The sequence below is a fragment of the Vombatus ursinus genome, unplaced genomic scaffold, assembly GCF_900497805.2.
Source record: "Vombatus ursinus unplaced genomic scaffold, bare-nosed wombat genome assembly UNPS02003292.1, whole genome shotgun sequence".
Taxonomy (NCBI): Eukaryota; Metazoa; Chordata; class Mammalia; order Diprotodontia; family Vombatidae; genus Vombatus; species Vombatus ursinus.
Window position 1 is genome coordinate 1780432 of NW_020943070.1, and position 20814 is coordinate 1801245.

The 20814-nt window shown below is 50.4% G+C and overlaps 1 protein-coding gene across 1 annotated transcript in view; it reads right to left on the reverse strand.

Annotated features, from left to right (window-relative positions):
* Positions 1 to 1600: 1600 nt before the first annotated feature.
* FAM83F (family with sequence similarity 83 member F) overlaps positions 1601 to 20814 on the reverse strand; it is a 44270-nt gene continuing 25056 nt past the window's right edge. The window contains exons 2-5 of the mRNA XM_027874375.1: positions 19454 to 19621; positions 18476 to 18597; positions 17606 to 18300; positions 1601 to 5358 (exon numbers count right to left, since the gene is read on the reverse strand). Coding sequence (XP_027730176.1) covers positions 5309 to 5358; positions 17606 to 18300; positions 18476 to 18597; positions 19454 to 19621 — 1035 coding nt within the window. The 3' untranslated portion in view covers positions 1601 to 5308. The remainder of the gene's footprint in view (positions 5359 to 17605; positions 18301 to 18475; positions 18598 to 19453; positions 19622 to 20814) is intronic.

A 20814-nucleotide genomic window follows, 5' to 3' on the forward strand; every position in this document is an offset into this window, starting at 1 on the left:
TGTGTGTGTGTGTGTGTGTGTGTGTGTGTGTGTGTGTGTGTGTGTGTATGCACGTCCCTGAATGGTTGTGACTGGTGAGAAGGAGGAGGCTCAGATGGGAGCAGGGCCTCCCTGCCGGCTCTTTGCGCTTTGCCCAACGAGGAGGGTGAAGGTGAGTTGGGCTCCAAGGATGGGGGCCGATGGTTGGTAGGAGCTGAGGCGACTTTCTTGAGATGCTAGGGAGCCGTGCCCAGGGTTCAAAATCTTCCTCTGGTGCTTGGGTGAATCTCTTCATTGCTTTGGGCCTCTGTTTCTTTACCTGTAAGGTGGAGTGGGGTGTGGAAACTAGATGGCCTCCAAGGTCCCTTCCAGCCCTTGATCTCCAATTCCATTATTGCTATCCGTGTGACTTTGGGCACTATTCCCTGGGCCTCAGTTTCCTCATCTGTAAAACGAGGAGATTGGACCAAAGAGCCCTAAGGTGCCTTCTAGCCCCAAAACCATGATCCTACCCACAGAGATAGATCCAGTAGAAAGGAGGCTCCTTGAGGGTACAGACGATTTCGTTGTTGTGCCCTCAGTGCCTGGCACACAGTAGGCACTTAACATTTGCTGGACTAAACCAAGCCCCATCCCAGTATGCTCAGCTCCAGCCTCACTGGCAATCCCTGGGAAGTTCCCATTCTGCCTGCCCCGGGGCTGGGGAGCCCCATCTCCCCTACCTCTCTCATGGCACTGCTGGGGGAATCAAGCAAGCCACTGGCAGCTAGCATGTCCGTCCATCAGCGTGCACAAGAATACAACAGGCTTATTAGCGGACGCTGGAGGACCTGACTCCAGGGGTAGAAGAGCTAGCCAGAACGCACAGCAGGGTGCTTGCTGCTGACATGGGGGCATCAGCCCCTTCCAGGCAGCTTCAAGGGGAGGCATTCCCGGGGCCAAGTCAAAATCCCACCCCCCCCCCCGACTGCCTGGGATGAGATCACAGCATTGAAAGTTGGAAGGAACCGTAGTAATCACCTCTTTCATTTTACAGACGAGGAAACTGAGGCCTTATGACCTGGCAGGTTGCAAGCCACAGAGCAGGGTTGCAAACCCAAGGTCTCTTCCTCCATATCCAAGTGGCCTTTCCACTCTGCCTCAAGGTAAGGACAGTTGGTTGTGGGCCAAGGCAGTCACAGGAAAGCAAACATTCTCTCTTCAAAATTCTGGAAATGTGGGAAGAAAATAAAGAATCTCTTTCCAGAGAGTACTTAAGATTCATAATTGTTTGGAGCCGGGAGGGGGCCAGGTCACCCAGTCTCACTGCCCCATTTTACAGGAGAACATGCCGAGGCCAAGAAGCGGACCAAGGTCACATGGGTAGAATCCTAGGCAGGACTGGAGCTCAGGTCCACAGGGCTTTCTGCAACACCATCCTTCAAAGTCTGGTGTCTCCCATGAATTCCCAGGCAGGATAATTAAAGGCAGTGGGATGCACTGGAAAGAACACTGGCTTCTGATCTGCCATTTAGTACCTATGTGACCCTGGACAGGTCACTTCCACGTTCTAGGATTAATTTTTCATTCATTCAAAAAAAACAATTATTTTTTTTAAATGTATTTTTATTGATGCCTTTTTTTTTTACTTCACATTTCCCTCCCCCCTTCCTCTCATCAAGCATTCCCTTTTAACAAAGATTTAAAGAAGAAAAATTACCCCCAAACCCCACAGTTCAACAAAAACAATACATTAACAATGTATGTGCAACACTTCACATCCTTAGTTCCCCATCTTTGCACGCATTTTCAGCTGAATTCAATAACTATATATGCAAGGAAAGGGGTAGGTGCCCTAGGGGGGGAAAGGCAGTCCTTGGAGTAAGAAAGGCCTGGGCCTAAGTCCTCAGATGGACACACAAGCAATATGGCTGTGGGCCAGGCCTGTAACTTGTCAGGGGCCCTGACCACCCTCTAAGCCTCTCAGTGGCAGAGAATGGCTCGTCTGCAGACATGAGTCAAGTGTCCAGGCTCCTAGGTTCTCCTTGACAAGAAAATCACAGGTTTGGAGAGAGAGAGAAAGAGACACACACACAGGCAGATGTCTGTGTATGTATGCAGAATATATTCATATATATAACACATAAACATACATGTCTACATGTGTTCCATATAAATCGCAGTATGCATGCATGTATGCATGAATGAATGCATGCACACATGGAACAGGCCTAGGGATATGTGTACGGGAGGGGCAGATCGGGCCCCATCCTGAGTTCCTCTTCCTCTTTTTATACCCTCTTTCCTCCAGTTCCCTTAGCTTCCCCAGGTGGCTGTGCTCGGCGCACATCATTTGCCCGTCTTTCCTCCTGCAGACCTTCCTTCTCCTTGGCCATCTGTCTTCGGGACTCTGCTAGGTGCCTAGCTGCTCTGGGAAACAAATTCCAGCTGTAGGGCCAACACCACTCCCCCTTGGGAACAGTTACCTTTCCCTTTTTTTAAGGTTTAGGTAAATGCCCACACACACATTAGGCAAACAAGTGGAAATAGCTTCCAGAGGGTTAAAGGATCAGACCACGACTGCCTTCCGCTATTGATGGTTAACAGCCTTCCCCAGAAGAGCCACTTGGATGGGCTCCACGCCCCCTCTGCCCTCATGGGGCAACATGTTAGATGTTTAATCCCCAGGACCTTCCTGTGGGGTCCTCCCCAATAACTCACTAACCCAATGGGACAAGTCAGGGAAGGCAGCGCTGGGCCCCACCCCGAGGCCTCCAAGACCTTCAGGACAAATCTCCCATCTTTCTGGGCCACTGCATCGTTTCCAGCCTCTCTCTAAGCCTTCTTCTTTCTCCCTCTTGCCACCCCCCTCCAACTTACTCAATTTGAAGATGCACAGCCTACTGTCCCCACTTCAGGGTGGCAGGTGTGACGCCTGGGTTCAGGCCAGTCTTCTTTACTCACCTCTGAGGATCTGGCTTCCGACCTCAATTTGATACCTCTCTCACTCAACACCCTCCCCCAAGGCTGTCCCACTTGTATTTCCCAAAGAGATAAACAAGGCTAAAAATTTGGCTGTCCATGAGCAACTGAGGCAAGCCTGGTGTTCTCCGTCTCCTCGGCATGTAGGAGATGCCCTCGTTTTATGCATAAGGAGACTAAGGTGTAGTGACTTGTCCAAGGTCACACAGGTAGTAAACATCAAAGGCAGGATTCAAACACAGGTCCTCCGACTCTGAGCCATACCAGAGGCTACCATACTAGGTTATGTCCATGAAGGTGCGGTTCTTGCCTCCCTTCTCTTTGGCCCTAGCTCTTTATCGCTTCCTTGGAGACCAGGGACTTCCTGACTTCCATCATCTGACATTTTGATAAATCTGGAGACTATCAGAACTGACGATCATCTAATTCACCACCACCTCCACCCCCATTTTACAGATGAAGAAACTGAGGACCCCAAGGCGAGGAGGGAGGCAGTGGCAAAGTTTGCTCATCCAAAGTCACAGAGCACATTAACATCTGAAGCCATCCTAGGACTCTGGTCTCCTGACTCAGTTCAGAGTCACGTGGCTCATTTTCTAGAGGGAGTAGAAGCGGCTGGTAAGGCCACACGTGGAGGCATGAGGCAGGCACGGTGCCTTTGCTTCATAGGTCGAGCAGCTAAGGCCTGGTGGCTTTTAACTAGAGGGAAAGAGGAACTCACATTTCTCCAGGGACGGAGTGGAAACATAGCCAGTCTAAGCTACAGATTTCTCCGCTGTCTAGCCGCCAAATCTCTCGTCTCCTTGGGGCCCTTTTTCATCTTAACACCAGACAGACACAGACACAGACACACACACACACACAGAGCCTGGCAGCACGTCATTGGCCCAGACTGCTTTGGGGAGACCATCTCAGCCTGAGTTCCATTTTTTAAATACAGTTTTAGAGATAAGATTGGAACCCAGAGCTGGTGGGATGCTGGATATCTTTGGCTCCAAGAACCCACTCTCCACAATGCCCCTCTGCTCTAAGGCCTCAATTTCATTCCACAGATATGTATTAAGAAGGCATCGCACTAGCTGGGGACACAAATGCAAAACTAAAATGGCCCTGACCTCAAGAAGCTTGCCAGGGAAGGGAAAAGAGAGCAAGTGAAGGGTGGCACCTAATCTTGAGTCTATCTAGGAAACCAGCAGCAGCCATCAAACGTTGGTCTTATCTGTAAAATGGGCCGACACTTACGCTCCCTATCTTAGGATCACAGATTGAGAGCTGGGAGGGCCCTCTGATGCCACCAGGCCAACTGCTCTGTTTTATAGATGAAGAAACTGAGGCAAATTGAATCACCAAAGCTCACATAGGTGCCGGTGGCAGAGGGGGGATTCAGACGCTCAGACCCAATACTCTTCTCCCCACCTCCTTTGGGTCCTGGACCCCCTGGGCATCCTCCTGGGCAGCTGGTCTGCCCAGAGATTCCTTCTCCGAGTCACATTTTTAAATGCGTTAAAAAATCCATAGGATGACAAAGGACACCAATTACGCTGAAATGTGGTGGTATAGAAAATCAACATTTCTCCATGAACCGAGGACTAGAAATCGGTGACCCTGATGCGTATGCCTTTCTCCTTCACCCCTGCTTCTCCCCTCAGAGGCACCCAGTCTGCCCTGCCCTCTGTAACATCCATTTCTAGCTCTCCCTTTTATATGTCCAGCGAAGGGAGACTCCCTTCCTCCCAAGGCGGCCCATTCCACTTTGTCTTCCCAGACATCAAGCCTGAATCTCCTTGTCTGTAACATGTGCCCACTGCTTCTCCGAGGTTGAGCAGACAAGTCTGACCTCTCTACCACAGGATACTCCTTCCAGTACTAGAAGTTCTGACCTCCCAATTCCCGCCCCACCCCTACTCCCTCCTCTCCTCCATGACGTGATACTGCCTCTGTTGTTCCGGCTTTCCTGGTTTAAGTCGTGCCTGATTCCTGGCGTGCCCCAAGGGCCCAGAATCACCAGCAACAAGTAGAAAAGGGGGGAAAAGACAACAGCTAAGGCTAGTAGAATTCCTTGGTTCCCGTCAAGTTGAGGCACAAAGGTAGGGGTGTCCCTCCCCACTCCCACTAAATGTAAACATGGAGCTGATTTCATCCAGCACAGCTGGGGAACTGATTTTGTCCAGGACTTGTGGCCGGCATTCAGGAGGCCAGCCAAGACAGAGGACAGGGGCCCAGCAGGCAGAGGCTGCTGACCAGAGGGAATGGGCCAGCTCCCAAGGGGTCCATCTGGGTCCTTTTTCAAGGCAGTTGTTGGGGGTTAGCGGAGCATGAGAAGTCTTGGGCCAACTGTGGGTCCCACCCAAGCTGCCGGTCACCAGACTCATAAAATCACACATTTGTCCTGCTTGGTGGGACTTAGGCTGGTTCTTCCTGCAAGGAGGGAGACAAAAGAATGACATTGATTAGAATGGGAGCTCCCTGAGGGCAGGGACTGTTTGAAACTTTTCTTTGCACCCCCAGCACTTAGCACAGCACCACGCACACAGTAGGTACTTAATAAATGCTTTTGGATCGATTCAAGAGAACCCCAGTTGTGAATTCTCTTTTCCTCAAGCTTCTGGACACGTGGAATCCTCAGGGTCAGGCTCTCGAGTTAATTCAGCAGCATCCTCCCAGGCTTAAAAAATGTTATTGATGACCTTTTATTTTTTTACATCACCTTCATTTGCAAACATATCCCTCCTTGCTCTTCTTTATCTAACTGCCTGTTACTTATACCAAAGATTTTTAGAAGATGAAAAAAAAGAGTTCAGTAAACCTTGTCTAATAGGACACGATATTCCATACTCATGCCCTTCTGTAAAGAAGACCCTCAAAGAGTGATTCTCAAACTTTTTTTGTATCATTTATCCATCTTTTATACTCTTAAAAATTACTGAGAATATCACCCCCGCCAAAGAGCTTTTGTTTACATGAGTTGTGTCTAAATTTATGGTATTAGAAATAAAAACATCTTAGTATTATTATGAAAAGTTTTAACCTTGGGGATATCTGAAAAGGTCTTGGGGAGGGGTGCGGAACCTGCGGCCTTAAGGCCACATGTGGCTTTCTAGGTCCTTAAGTGTGGCCTTTTGACTGAATCCAAATTTTACAGAACAGATCCTTTAGGATTTAGTCAAAAGGCCGCATTTAAGGACCTAGAAGGCCACACGTGGCCTTAAGGCCGCAGGTTCCCCACCCCGGTTTTGGGAGACCCCTCAATTTCCTCAGACCATACTTTGAGAACTGATGTCATAAAGCAAGGGTTCTTAATCTGGGACAAATTTAAGGGGATTCTGTGAATATGGATGGGAAAAAAATTACATCTTTATTTTCACAACCTTTTAACCGAAATTATTTAAAAACATGATTCTAGGGCAGCTAGGTGGCACAGTGAATAGAGCACCAGCCCGGAAGTCAGGAAGACCTGAGTTCAAATCCGGCCTCAGACCAAACACTTGACACTTACTAGCTGTGTGACCCTAGGCAAGTCACTTAACCCCAATTGCCTAAAAACCAAAAAAATAAAATAAAATAAAAAATAAAAACATGATTCTGAGAAAGGGTCCATCAGCTTCATGAGACTGTGAAAAGGGGCCAGCACACAACAAAAGGTTAGGAATTTGTGCTCTAGAGACTTCTGAATCCCCACAACTCGGAAACCCCACAATGGCCCACTTTGGGGAAAGAAGGAAGACAATCTTTCCTCAGAGGATCTGGCCAGACCCAACCCTTGGGGACCTCTGAGGTGAGCAGGGCCATGTTCTGACCTTCAGCAGTGTAGACGACAAGGCCACCCACCCACAGCTCAGCACGTGGCTTCTGCGGTATGCCTCCTGTGTCTGCAGGCCCCAGCTAGACTGGGCCCTCCAGGAGTCCCAGCGTCCCACCCAAACCCTCCATGTAGATCCATCCCCTTTTAAGTGTGCAATGTGCACCGGAAGTCCCTGATCACCTATGCAGAAAAGGTGGCCAGTAACCTCTGTGATGGCATGCCGGGTAATTAGGGCATTGTGTCAGTAATAATTATGAGAAAGAACACTGGGCCTGGAGTCAGGAAGACCTAAGTTCAAATCCAGTCACAGACACTTGCTCCATATGTGACCTGAGGCCTCAGACCTAACTTCTGCCTCAGTTTCCTCAACTGTAAAAAGGGGATAATAATAGTACTTACCTCCCAGGGTTGTTGTGAGGATCAAATGAGGTAATATTTGTAAAGTCCTTAAAACAGTCAAGAAGGGGGCGGAGCCAAGATGGCGGAGGGAAAGCAGTGACTTGCTTGAGCTCTCTCCCCAAACCCCTCCAAATACCTATAAAAAATGGTTCTAAACAAATTCTAAAGCAGCATAACCCACAAAAAAACAGAGTAAAACAAATTTCCAGCCCAAGACAACCTGGATGGTTGATCAGAAAGGCATATCGCACCAGGCGGGGAGAGGAGCGCAGGTCGGTGCGGGCGCTCAGGCCACAGTGAACCTGGAGCAGGCCTCAGAGGACTGAATCGCGGGCAGCTGTGGCGGTTTCCAGACTTCCCAACCCCTGAATGCCAAAGACAACTTAGAAGGTCAGTGGGAAAAGTCTGTGACTGCAGTGAGAGAAGAAGCTAGGTCTCAGCTGCCCCCAGGGCCACGGCTGCCTCTTGAGCTTCCAGCCCACAGACTGAGGGGGAATCCAGTGGCTGATCAGAGGGGGATTGCAGGGATCTCTTTGCCAGGCCTGAGCCAGGAATCTCTTGCTTTACCAGTGCTTGGATCTGGGTCACAGTTCTGAGGGGCATCCTGGGGCAAAGAGGAGTGCTGGCATGGTGGAGCTTGTTGTGGCGGTAGAAAAGAAATACCTCGCCTCTTATCATAGCACCTTGGAAGAACTGAAAATTTACAGGTCCCTAGAAGTACCTCTGAAAACAGCTGTACAAACCCCTGAAGCTTGGGACAGTACATTCTCCACACTGGAAGCAGCCTTTTACCTTACCTTAACAAAGAGTTTAAAACTCAAGTAATTGGCTGGGATCATGAGTAAGCAGCGCAAAAAGAGTCAGACTATATTATCTTACTTTGGTGACAAAGAAGATCAAAACATACAACTAGAAGAAGAAAATAAAGTCAAAACACCTACATCCAAAGCCTCCAAGAAAATTATGAATCAGTCCCAGGCCTTGGAAGAGCTCAAAAGGGATTTTGAGAAGCAAGTAAGAGAAGTAGAGGAAAAACTGGGAAGAGAAATGAGAGTGATGCAAGAAAATAATGAAAAGCAAGTTAACAGCTTGCTAAAGGAGACCCAAAAAAAATACTGAAGAAAATAACACCTTAAAAAATAGCCTAACCCAAATGGCAAAAGAGGTCCAAAAAGCCAATGAGGAGAAGAATGCCCTAAAGAGCAAAATTGGACAAATGGAAAAGGAAGTCCAAAAGATTACTGAAAAAAATACTTCCTTAAAAATTAGAATAGAGCAATTGGAAGCTAGTGACTTTATGAGAAATCAAGACGCTATAAAACAAATCCAAAAGAATGAAAAATTATAAAACAATGTGAAATATCTCATTGGAAAAACAACTGACCTGGAAAATAGATCCAGAAGAGAGAATTTAAAAATTATTGGACTATCTGAAAGCCATGATCAAAAAAAGAGCCTAGATATCATCTTTCAAAAAATTATCAAGGAAAACTGCCCTGATATTTTAGAACCAGAGAGCAAAATAGAAATTGAAAGAATCCACCAATCTCCTCCTGAAAGAGATCCCCAAAGGAAAACTCCTAGGAATATTGTATCCAAATTCCAGAGCTCCCAGGTCATGGAGAAGATACTGCAAGCAGACGGAAAGAAACAATTCAAGTATTGTGGAAACACAATCAGAATAACACAAGATTTAGCTGCTTCTACATTAAGGGACCTCAGGGCATGGAATATAATATTCTGGAGAGCAAAGGAGATAGGATTACAACCAAGAATCACCTACCCAGCAAAACTGAGTATAATCCTTCAGGGCAAAAAATGGTCATTCAGTGAAATAGAGGATTTTCAAGCATTCCTGATGAAAAGACCAGAGCTGAATAGAAAATTTGACTTTCCAATACAAGACTCAAGTGGAACATGAAGAGATAAACAGGAAAGAGAAATCATAAGAGACTTATTAAGGTTGAACTGTTTACATTCCTGCATGGAAAGATGATATTTGTAACTCATGAGACCTTTGTCAGTATTAGGGTAGTTGGAGGGAAAAAATTATATGTACGTATAAATAGATATAGATAGATAGATAGATAGATAGATAGATAGATAGATAGATAGATAGATAGAGGGCACAGGGTGAGTTGAAGATGAAGGGGTCATATCTGGAGAATAAAATTAAGGGGTGAGAGAGGATTATACTAGGAGAAGGAGAAAGGGAAAGGTAGAATGGGATAAATTATCTCACAAAAAAAAAAACAGAAAAGAAAAGCCTCTTACAGTGGAGGGGAAATGGGGGAAGGTGAGAGGGAATGAGTGAATCTTATTCTCATAGGATTTGACTTAAGGAGGGAATAACATACACACTTAATTGGTTATGGAAATCTGTCTACAGGAAAATAGGAGGGGAAGGGGACAAGAGAGTAGGGGGATGATAGAGAGGAGGGCAGCCTGGGAAAGGGGGTAATCAGAAGCAAATACTTCTGAGGAGGGACAGGGTCAAAAGAAAGAATAGAATAAATGGGGGTGGGGTGGGATAGGATTAAGGGAAATAGAGTTAGTTTTTCACAGCATGTCTACTGTGGAAGTGTTTTGCATGACTACACGTTTAACCTGTATTGAATTGCTTGCCTTCTCAATGAGGGTGGGTGGGGAGGGAGGAAGGGAGAAAATTTGGAACCCAAAGTTTTAAAAACACATGTTTAAAAAAAAATGTTTTCACATGCAACTGGGAAATAAGAAATACAGGAAATGGTGTACAGAAATCTATCCAGCCCTACAGGAAAATAGAAGGGGAAAGGGATAAGAGAAGGGGAGGGAGAGATAGTAGGAAAAGCACGACTAGGGGAAGGGGTATTTAGAATGCATGCCATCTTGGGGTGGGGGGAGGGGTGAGATGGGGTGAAAATTTGGAACTCAAAATCTTGTGGAAGTAAATGTTGAAAATTAAAAATAAATAAATTTATTAATTAAAAAATTAAAAAATTTAAAAAATTAAAAAAAAAAAGAAACAGTCAAGAAGACCTGAGCTCAAACCCAGTCTCAGCCACTGACTAGCTGTGTGGCCCGGGACAAGTCACTTAACCTCTGTCTGCCTCCATTTCCTCAACTTTACAATGGTAATGCTAAAAACAGCAGCTACCTCTCAGGGTTGTTGTGAGGACCAAATCAGATATTTTTTAAGTGCTTAGCACAGTGCCTGGTGTGTAGCAGGCACTTAATACTTGCTCCTTTCCAGCCAACACTTTTATTGTGGTCTGCCAAAGGGCTTTCCGTGTTATTTCACTGAATGCATCTGAGGAAACTTCAGTGATTTGTTCAGGGTCCCACAGCTGGTAAGTATGAGGGCAGGATTCAAACCCGTGCCTTCCCACTACCGCCTCCTGCTCCACGCAGCCGTCTCAAAGATCAGCTGCTGTGGTTTAGTTTCCAGTCTTAGACAGTTGCCTGGGGCATCTGACCAGCGGTGAGTTGGGGTCAGAGGCAGGAGCTGAGAGCAACAGCATGAAGGCGCCAAGTGTGGGGACTGTGGGTGCACTCCGCCTTGCTCCAGCCATGCCTGTAGGAGCGTATAGGGTCTTGGTGGCCACAGGCTGGGCTGGAGGGGGTCTGTAGTGAAGGCCTTGGGGTGGGGGGCTCTGTAGGAAAGGCCATCCGTCCACACAAGGAGGGCTGTCGTGCAGGAGATCAGACACAACATAATAACAATCACCGCTGAAGGTTTGCAGACACTTTGCAGCTGTCATGGTGTTTAAGCCCCACAAGCAGACTGGGAGATTGACTAGTTTTGTCTGGACCCGGGCAGGGGCATTGCTGCAGAGGCAGATTTCAGGCCCACACCAGGTAAAACTCGTCAACAAGCCAAGCTGCCCCAGAGTGGTGGGTCCTCCTTCCTCCTCTGGAGGTCTGCAGGCCGCGGCAGGGTGGCCCAATAGTCAGGGTTGCTTTTAAAGGGATTTCCGTTAAGTGGGGCCGGCTAGATGACGTCTGAGGGTCCCAGTAGCAGGCTCCACACCGCAGCTGGATGGCCGAGACCCCTCCTCCCCTCTGGGCCTGGCCGGCAGGTGGCCCATGCCCCACCTTCTGCCCCACTGGGAGCCAGCCAGGGCAGGCACTGCTCCATCTGGACCGTCCGCTCTCAGGCTGGGGTGGGGGGTGGAATACATGCTGAACCTGTCGCCCAGGTGACGCCTCCTCACCCTGGCTCCTGTAGGTTTCTCTTCAGCTGGAGCAGGGTTTTCCCAGATGTCCCCCTCTCTCTGCAGCAAGGAGTTGTTCATACCACCTTCCAGCAGCTGTGAACTCAATTAAGGGGATGTCTGACTCTCTCTTCCGGGTCATTAGCAAGAAAGATGTTAGCGCAGACTCCCAGTGCTGATCCCAGCAATCCCGTGCCCCCTCCCATAAACGTGTGCCTTGGAGCCGGTCCACTGTAATTCATCATCCGCCATTGTTTATGGCCCATTAGGCCAGGGCCGCTCTTCCTTGGTACTCTGCCGTCTGACAACAAAAGCCAGATGTTCTCTCTCCTGGTTCTGCCTCCCTCCCCTCCCTTCCCCTCCAGATTATTCAGGACTTCCCTGTGGGGGTCCTCAGGAGTCAGGCCTCGGGAGGGGACACTTGCTCTCTCTACTCTGCCCCTCAGGCTGGGGGCCTCCACTTGGTGATTGAATCCTGCCTCTCTCCAGGCCCCAGGCTGTTGCAGTTGGACATACTTCCTCTCCTCAGTGGCCTGTTTTACTTGCTAGGCCTATTAAGCAGGTGCCAAAACCCTCCCTGGAGGCAGCTGCATTTTGGCATCAGAGAGTGAGCCAGTCGGCTCCATAGCTTGGGAGGGGAGGCCCGGAGAAGCCAAGCCAGGGCTGTGGAGAAGCCTTCTTCTCCAGAGGCTTCCCACCCCACCTGTGCCACATATTTCTTGGCAGAGATACTGCAGTGGTTGGCCATTTCCTTTTCCAGCTCATTTTACAGATGAGGAAACTGAGGCAGAGTGAAGTGACTCGCCCAGGGTCACACAGCTTAAGTATCTGAGGCTGGATTTGAACTCAGGGCTTCATGACCATGGGCCTGGCACTCTACCCACTGTGCCACCCAGATGCCTATTTCAGTCACAATTGCTTGTTCCCTGTCCCTATGAGAACTGCACAGAGAGGCCTGGGAGGCCTTTCAAGAAGTAGTCCTGGGTTCAAATCCTGCTTGTTGTGATGCCCCTAAGATAAAGCCTATCTGTGGCCATGAGAAGTCACTTATCACAGTGGCTGTTTTCCACGTGACGGTCCTATAGGCTCTCTTCATTTAAACACTTAGCCCTTCCCAGTGTGGCATTCAAGGCCCTTCACAACGTGGCACCACTCTACCTTTCTAGGCTTGTCTCTTTTCCAGGAATGTGATCCCCATCCCCCTGACTGAAGCAGGGCTATTCACATGTCCTGGTTCATATACTGTGTGACTCCGTGGTTTACTGCCTGTGTGACCATGGGCAAGTCACTTGGCTTCTCTGAGACTCAGTCTCCTCATCTATAAAATGGGGAGCTTGGACTATGGTGATCCCTTTCCAGCTCAAAATCCTACAGACCTCCCTAAGATTTGGTATCCTCCTCTATACAATGGGGACAGTGTCACGTGGACTCCCCTTCCCATAGGACAGTTGTTAGAAAATGCTTTTGAAGGCCCAGACCACTTAAAATAATGACAGCTGGCCGTGTGGTTTTTGTTATTATGAACGGCTCCTTCCGGATGGTGCAAGTAGCAGGGACTGGCTTCTCCCAGTAGCTGTATGGCTTAGCCCTGCAGATCCTCCACCAGACCCTCGCCGTGGGTCTCTCTATCTCTAGCTCTAACCCGTCCCCCTCCACGCTGCTGCAAGTAAAGACACAGGTCTGACCGCGTCCCTCCCAAACCCCGTTAGGGGCTCCCCGCCTCCCCCAACTCGTGTTTCTGGCCTCCCACGCTGCTCTCTGGCCTCGTCCTGCCTCTATGGATCCATGCCAGACCCCCCCCGCAACACACACACACACGCACACACACACACACTTCCCTGATCCACGAAGCGTTCCCTGAATGGCTCACAAAGTGGCTGCTTCCTTGCCCTAACCACACTCTGCCTTGTATCACAGACCTATTTGTAAACCTTTTCGCACACCCTCCATCATACTGGAAGCGCTTTGAGAGCAGAAGCGGTCTTGTTTTTCATCTTTGTACCCCATGGGCCTAGCATCTAATAAGCGTTTGATGGACTGAACTGCAAGCCCCCTGAGGGCAGGGACCCACTCGGTCTCCTGTTTGTATGTCCCCCCCAGTGCTCAGCTGAAGACCTCACACACAGTAGGCACCTACTGAGTACTTGTTAAACACCCATCAGCAGACGCAGGGAAGCCTGGAGCTCGGGCTTGGCCACTAGAGGGGAGCAGAGGGCTGCCGATGGCTTGGGCAGGCCCCTGGTGCAGTCTCTGCCCGCGGATTGTGCCCAGGTGTGCTGGTCACCTCCTCTCCAGCCCTTCCCAAGCCACAGCCGCATCGGCGCTTCCCGAAGCTTCCGCCCTTTGACCTGGACCAAGTGTCCTTGTGCACGATGGGGGCAATCACGGCCCCTGCCTCCTGGGGCTGTTGTCATGACCAGATGCACTGTGTGGAAGGCGCTTTGCAAGCCTTAACGCACCATGCGAGGGCAGGCTTTGTTACTGTTCTTGTCAGGGCCTTTCTTTTCATCCCTCTTCCCATCCACTCACAAGTGTCCAGAAAGTGGGGGAAAAGCACCAAACAGCTTTGCTGCGGCCTGGAGCTTGGGAGGGTGGCAGCAGGCTACAGTGGGCAGAGTGCTGGACTTGGGCCTCAGTTTCCCCACCTATAAAATGACTAGGGGGCCTTGGAGGCCCCTTCCAGCTCCAAGCTATGGTCCTAGGACCCAACACCTGTGAGCTGGGGCAAACCTGTGGCAGAGTGTGGGAGGGAGCTGGTGTCCCTCTGGGCCTCAGTTTGCTCATCTATAGAATGAGGGGGGCCGTCTTGATGTCCTCCAAGGGCCCCTCTACGTCCAAACCTAGATTTTATTCCAAGTCGGCATGTCCGCTGTCAGGAATGAGCTGGAGGAGTGTTTGATGGTTTGGGGGTGAGGGATGGTCTTAGCATGGTCAGGGGCAGGCAGGCTTCATGGGCTCCTAGATTTAGGCCTGGAAGGGGCCTCGGAAACCATCCATTCCAGTTTCCTCATTTTTTTTTTTTTAACCACCAATGCCCGGACGGTTGGAGGGCAGAGCTAAGATGCATTCCCCCTCCCCCAGATTTTCTGATTTCAGTCCCTCACACATACTGACATGCCTGACGGCCTTGGGGACCTGCACTCCTTGGTGAAGTCCCAGATCTCCATCCTCTTTTTCCTGGTTGGGGGCCTGCTTGCTGGAGCTGGCCTCTTAGTGGAACTTCACTGAGCCTGAAGCTTTTGTCTCTCAGCACCCCCCTCCCATGGGACCCAGGGCCCTGGATCCAGAGAGGAGTGGGGAGCTTGGGCTTAGAGATTTCCCCATGAAGTGACATTGTAAGTTATTTAATGTGGCAGAGAGAGCAAGGCGTCCCTGAGAGGCAGGAGGGCAGGGACCGTGCTGAGAATGTCAGACTCGGGAGGGAGAAGACGGTGTTAGAGCTGGGAGGGCATTTAAGGCTGATCTAGTCAGAGCCTTTCTTCATTTTGCATATTGGGAAACTGAGGCCAAAGGAGGAGAAAAAAAAGAGAGATTTTTCCAAGGTCACATAGCTATTAGAAGGCAGACTCGGGGCAAGGAAAAGGAAGGTCCTGGCTTCCTTACACCAAGCCCGGCATTCTGTCTCCCTGTGACTTTGAGCCACGAGTCATTTCTTCTCCTTATCACGTAAGGAAGCTCCTCAGCCCTTTGTCTGCTGCCAGCACAGCTGTGGGGGTCAGAGAGGCTGGGAAGCCCTTGGATGATGTCCGGGCCATGCCTCCCCCATCTCCATTGCTCTGGGCCCATCCTTTCCTCCCAGGTCTACGCAGCCACCGCTGCTGTGTCATTCAGGAGCACTCGAGGGGGCCCCCTAAATCTTCAGGAAGCCACCAGAGACACAGGGACAGGGCGGGCCAGTGGGGCTTCTATGGAGACATCACCTGGGGGGAAGGCTCTGGAGGGGGAGGGTGGCTTCCTCTTTCCAGCATGGGCTCTTCTCCCATCCTCCTTTCCTCCCCTCCCCGCCAGGTGTTCTCCATGGCAACCCTTCCTGTCTGGAAGAGGCACAAGGCAGTGTAGCATCTGGTGGGGGGAGGTGCAAACTTGGGGTGAACCAGAGGAGGGGCAAGGGACACCAGCTCCCTCCCACACTGGGGCACATACAGTGGAAAGAGAGTGAATTTGGGGTCTGAGGAGCTGGGTTCAAATCCTGACTTGAGTGACTCCATCTCTGGGCCTCAGTTTCCCCCTGTAAAATGAGGGGGCTAGACTGTCTGACTTTTAAGGTCCCCTCCCACCCCGACTTGCTCTCTCTGGGCCCCCCTTTCCAACTCTTTCTAAAACAAGGATTTAGACTTGACAAGCTCTTTTTAAACCTGAGCCATACGAGCTTAGGGAAATCACAATAAGCCCAGGCTGCTTGCACGCCCCAGAAGAGCAGGAGGAGAGATGGTGGTCTATTTTGAGAGGGGCCTGACAGAAGGGAGCCTTACGAAAGCCGGCCCTCCCTGAGCCCCAGGACACCTCAGCGGTGGAGTTCCAGGACCCGCACTCACCCCTTTGAGGCCCCACGTCCCACATGAGTGACAGGGGCTACACCAGAGGACCTCTGGCCCCTGATGACTCTAGGGCCGTGAACCTAGGAGATTCTGACCTACTGGAGGAAAAGTAAAAAAAAAAAATCCTCTTTATTACATCCAGAAAAGGAAAAAAAAAATCACTCCCCATGACTCAGGAAGAAAGATTGTAAGAACCTGGAGGATCCTGGGAGATCACCTAGTTTAGTTAGCCCTTTCTCCTTAAAGAGGAAGAAACTGGGGGTCAGGGAGGGGCAGCCTTTGTATAGAAATACAGAGTCAGAATTTGAACTTGGGTCATCTGAGCCCAAGCTCAGGGCTCCTTCTACTAATCCCGAGAAGCATGATCCCCCTTTTACAAATAAGGAAACCGAGTCTTAGCAAGGTGAATCGTCTTGCCCAGAGCCACTGAGCTGGGAAGAGGCAGAGCCAGGGGCTTTCTGAAGTAGGCCAGGCTTGTGCACGTACTCCCTTGTGAACCTTTATCTGCCTCTTCTCCGTTTATGTGAATCTTTCCCTCCTGTTCCCAGGGGGAGAGTCTATTTCTGTGGCCAGGGAATATAAGCAGCCCAGGTTATTAGCACCATTCTTCCCCCAAAGTCAGGTCTTCTTTGCCGTGCTGAAAACTGTGAGATAAATTAGACACAATCCTGGCTTTCCAGCAGCTCTCAGGCTGAGACCCAGACAGATTCTTAGAGGATTGAAACAACAAAAATAAAAATAAAAACCCCCTAAGGACAGCCACCAACCAGATCTGGGAATGGAGTCGGTTAAGTATTTCCATCAGAAACAAGTCTGGGCCATTGGTCAGACACCAGGCCAGGGCAGGAAAGGCTTGGCCAAGGCGGCCCCTCCCCCCTATTTTATTCCTGGGGGCAGGGATCCAGCCGAGAGCACATCTGCTGGAAAGAGCCCCAGGCCAGAGAAGTCAGAAAACCCCTGCATGCTTGTCCTAGTTCCAACTCATCTGACAGAATGGAAGCTCCGGAGGGCAGGGGCTGTCTCATTCCTATCTTTGTATCTGCAGAGCCTAGCCCAGGGCCTGGCACACAGTAGGTGCTTAGCAAAATTGTGGATCGCTTGATCTTGTGACTTATACAAATGTCCTCCCTAGGCCTCAGTTTCCACACCTGTAAAATGAGGGCTGCACTCCAACAGGGTTACTGGGATCTGGGCCCAGACTGATTGATAGAGATTATAACGTGAAGCTGAGAATGACAACATTGTAGACTAGAGCTAGAAAAGCCCTTAGGAGGTCATCTAGCGCAGCCCGTCATTTTATAGGTGAGGAAATGAAGGCCCAGAAAGAGCGGTGACTTGTCCAAGGTCACCCAGGCAGCAAGTAGCAGCGCAGACACTCGAACTCAAGTCTTACAATTCCCAAGCCAGCTGCCCTGTGAGGAGATGGGAGAACACAGGGGTGGAACATTCCACATGATGCCAGCCTTGGTTAATGCGTCAGTCGGTGTTGCTGAACTTGCCCTCCCCCCCCACCCCCACCCCTTCTTTTGTAGTCTTTGTGATAAGGGATGGCTTCCTGGGAAGGGGAGGAGGGAGGGACATATCTGCAAAGGAGGGCGATGTGAAAACAACCAATATCAATAAAAATAACTTTTGAAAATGTCTTGTAGGGCGTGTGGCATAATCGGTACTGTGCACCGCGTGGGGAAGGGCCAGGTGGGACATAGAGGACGGAATCCTGGTGGGATCCCTACCTGAGACACTGCCGTTCCTGTGGACCGCGCTGCTGGGGCTTTGGGTGCCTGGGTCCATGGCCGGCCTCCTCACCACCACAAACTCCCCTTCGGAGGTCTCACTGGAGAGGGAGCTGACCATGCCGTTGGTGGCGTGAGCTCGCTTAGACCTCCAGCTGAACTTGCTGCCCAGGCGTCGGCCCTCTCTGCCGGTGGCAGCCGCTCCGATGGCAGCCTCGCTCTTCCCGGCTTGGACAGAAGGCTCCCTACCCTTGGGCTTTGGTTCTGCTCTCCTGCCTCCTTTCCAGTTCGCCACGTCCTCCAGGGGCGGAGGGTCCATCATGGGCAGCACCTGGTCTAGCGTGACCAGGTCGTGGAGAAAGCTGTCGAGGCGCCGGGCAGACTCGGAGCCTTCCCCGCCTCCCTCCTCCGGTTCATCTTTGACCCCGCCTCTGGCCTCCTGCTTCTGACGCGCCCAACGCATCATCTCCCCAGGAGGTTGCCGGCTGCCTGCCACCAGGGCATACTTTGGGTTGATCAGTTTACGCGCCACCGTGGAGGAATATTTGAGGCCCGTTAGGCCCAGTTCTCGGTACAGGTCCACCTCCTCCGAGATGGCGTAGAGTTCCCGAAACTCCACGTCAAAGGGCTCCACGTGCTGCCCCGTCAACACCAGGAGAAGATTTCTGTCCACGTGGGAGGATCGCCAGGTAAAGCTAGAAGGAGAAGAGATGCAGTCTTGGTCCTTTTGGCCCTGTGTGCCTCCTCTACCCTCCCCAAGCCCCAGGCTCTCCCACCTTCACTGCCCATGCTCCAAGGATGTCAGAGCCAGAAAGGAAGAGCCGAGGGATTCCCCCTCCCACCTGCCAGCTCAGGCTCAGCCCCACTCACCTGTAAGACCCCGTCGCTACTTTGTCACCATCTACCATTAGGAACCGTGAGGACAGGGTTCCTCTGACCTTTCCGGCAGGCATGTAGAACCCAACACCAGTCACGCATCGCGTTCGGATGTTCTGGTGGGGAAAGGAGACAGGAATCAAAGTCAATCTGATCCGTTGGGCCTAGAATGGGTGTTTGTATGCGGGAGGCCAAAACGGCAGAAAGTGGGTTCCCCCTGCTCTGCAGGCCCTGGGCCATCCACTGCTCAGATGGTTTGAAACGCTCTCCATCCCTGACCCCAGCCCTTTTCTCTGATCCTCAAAAGCAGAATGGTCTCTGTGCCCAGCAGACTTCTCCCTTCCAGATAGTAGTGAGGCTGGCCCTTACTCCACACAGTGGCCACCTAGCGAAGTGTCCCTCTGGAAAGGCAGATGGGGACCAGGGCGTTAATGTGTGGACAAAGGCTGGACCAGATTGCTCACCCAGAGCAGCTCTCCTGACTCCTTCTGAGTTTTTGGCCTGGAATCATGGGGATTCGGATTCAAATCTTGCCTCAGATCCTTACTGGCTGAGTTCCCTGGGGCAAAATGTTTGACTTCTTGGAGTCTCATTTTCTTCCTCTAAAATGGGAATGATCATAGTACCCAGCCTATAGGGTTGTTGTGAGGGCCCAATGAGATATCTCTTCTAAAAGGTGCTTCAAACCTGAAAGGGCGTTATCGTTGGAAGGGCCACCCAGAACTCGGTGCTTTTGCACCATATTGGTGATGACCTGGGGCTGACAAGCACCAGGCAGGAGAGTGGGCTGGATCAGAACCAAGACCCGGGGAGCCCTCCTTCCCTCCTCACTCTGGAGTGGAGGCCATGAGCTGATATCTGTTATTTGCTCATGTCTGGGTGGGGAGCAGAAGAGGTGGGAAGAGGACATGCCACTCCCTCTCAGAGTGTCTGGGCCTTTTCCCACCCTCCCCTCAGAGGTCTAGGCCATACCCGGATTCGGAAATCATTGAGCTCTAGGGTCTGGCACATCTCTAGAAAGAACTTGACGCCTGCCTCATCCAGGATTATGTACACGGGGACCCGTCTCTTATAGGCAGCATTGACAATGTCCTGGAAGATGTCTCCATCTGTGAAAAGGTCCATGACCACCGCGATGACCTGGAAGGCGAGAACAGTAGGCTTAGTACTGTGCACCACACATAGGAGGTGCCAAATATATGCTTATTTACTGACTGACAGCAGCCTCACTGTTCCTAGGACATGTCCAAACCGAGGAAGCGGGGACAACCCAATGTGGGAATGCGGCTTGGGCAGGGTGGAGGCTCGAAGGCAGCAGACACTACCTGTAACTAAACCACACTTAGAACTAGAAAGGCATACTTAAATAATAGCTAATCGCTAACATTTCTGTGGCTTCTGAAGGTCAGTAAAGCGCTTTCCAGATATTATCTTGTTTAATAGATTGGAAAGGGCTGAATTTGGACTCAGAAGATACCTTGAGTTTAAATCTCAACCCTTAATAGCTGTGTGACCCTGGGCAAGTCCGAATGGACTTCACCTGCAGGAGCCTCGGTTCCCTCATCTGTAACGTTACTCATAGAACCCACCTCAAATGGCTGTCGTGACCATTAAATGGGACGATGTGCGTAAAAACTGAAATCATAAAACGCTTAGGTATACCGCCTCTCGCCCCCAAAGAGGGAGCCGACTTGGGCCCTGCCACTGACCAGAGCTCTGCTGCCAGGCAACATTGTTTCCCCTTTGTTCTTACTGTGTATGGTTTTGTTGGTTCAGCTCATTCCCCTGTATCAGTTCATATAAATCTTCCCGAGTCTCTCGGAAGTTTTTAATGTTCTGCATTTCTCATGGCTCGATTCCATTACATTCAAATACCACAAACTGTTCAGCCCTGCCCCTCCGATGAGTGGCATCCGCTTTGTTTCCCAAGATGTGGACCCTCCTTCCCTGCCCCTCAAAACAACTTTTTAAATGTTGTACGTGCTCTGTATTTACTTTTATGTTCCTGTGCTGCCTTCTCCAACATTCTCCACATTGCACTGTGCTTACTGTGTTTATATTTTTCTGTCTCCTTCTCTGCATTCGTTCATTTTCAGGACAGTAGAACGTAAACTCCTTGAGGACAGGGACAGATTCTTTTTTGTCTTTGTACCTCTGGTGCCCGGCATGCTTCAGAGGCCTAATCGACGTCTGGTGATCGACTGAGCCGGTGAGGGGTGGGCATCTTACAAGGGAGGCTCAGGGCTGTTCCATCTATCCCAAGATGAAATTACAGGGCGAAGAGGTGTTCACACTGACCGGGAGGCCAGGAGGCGGCTCATTTTCAGACACCG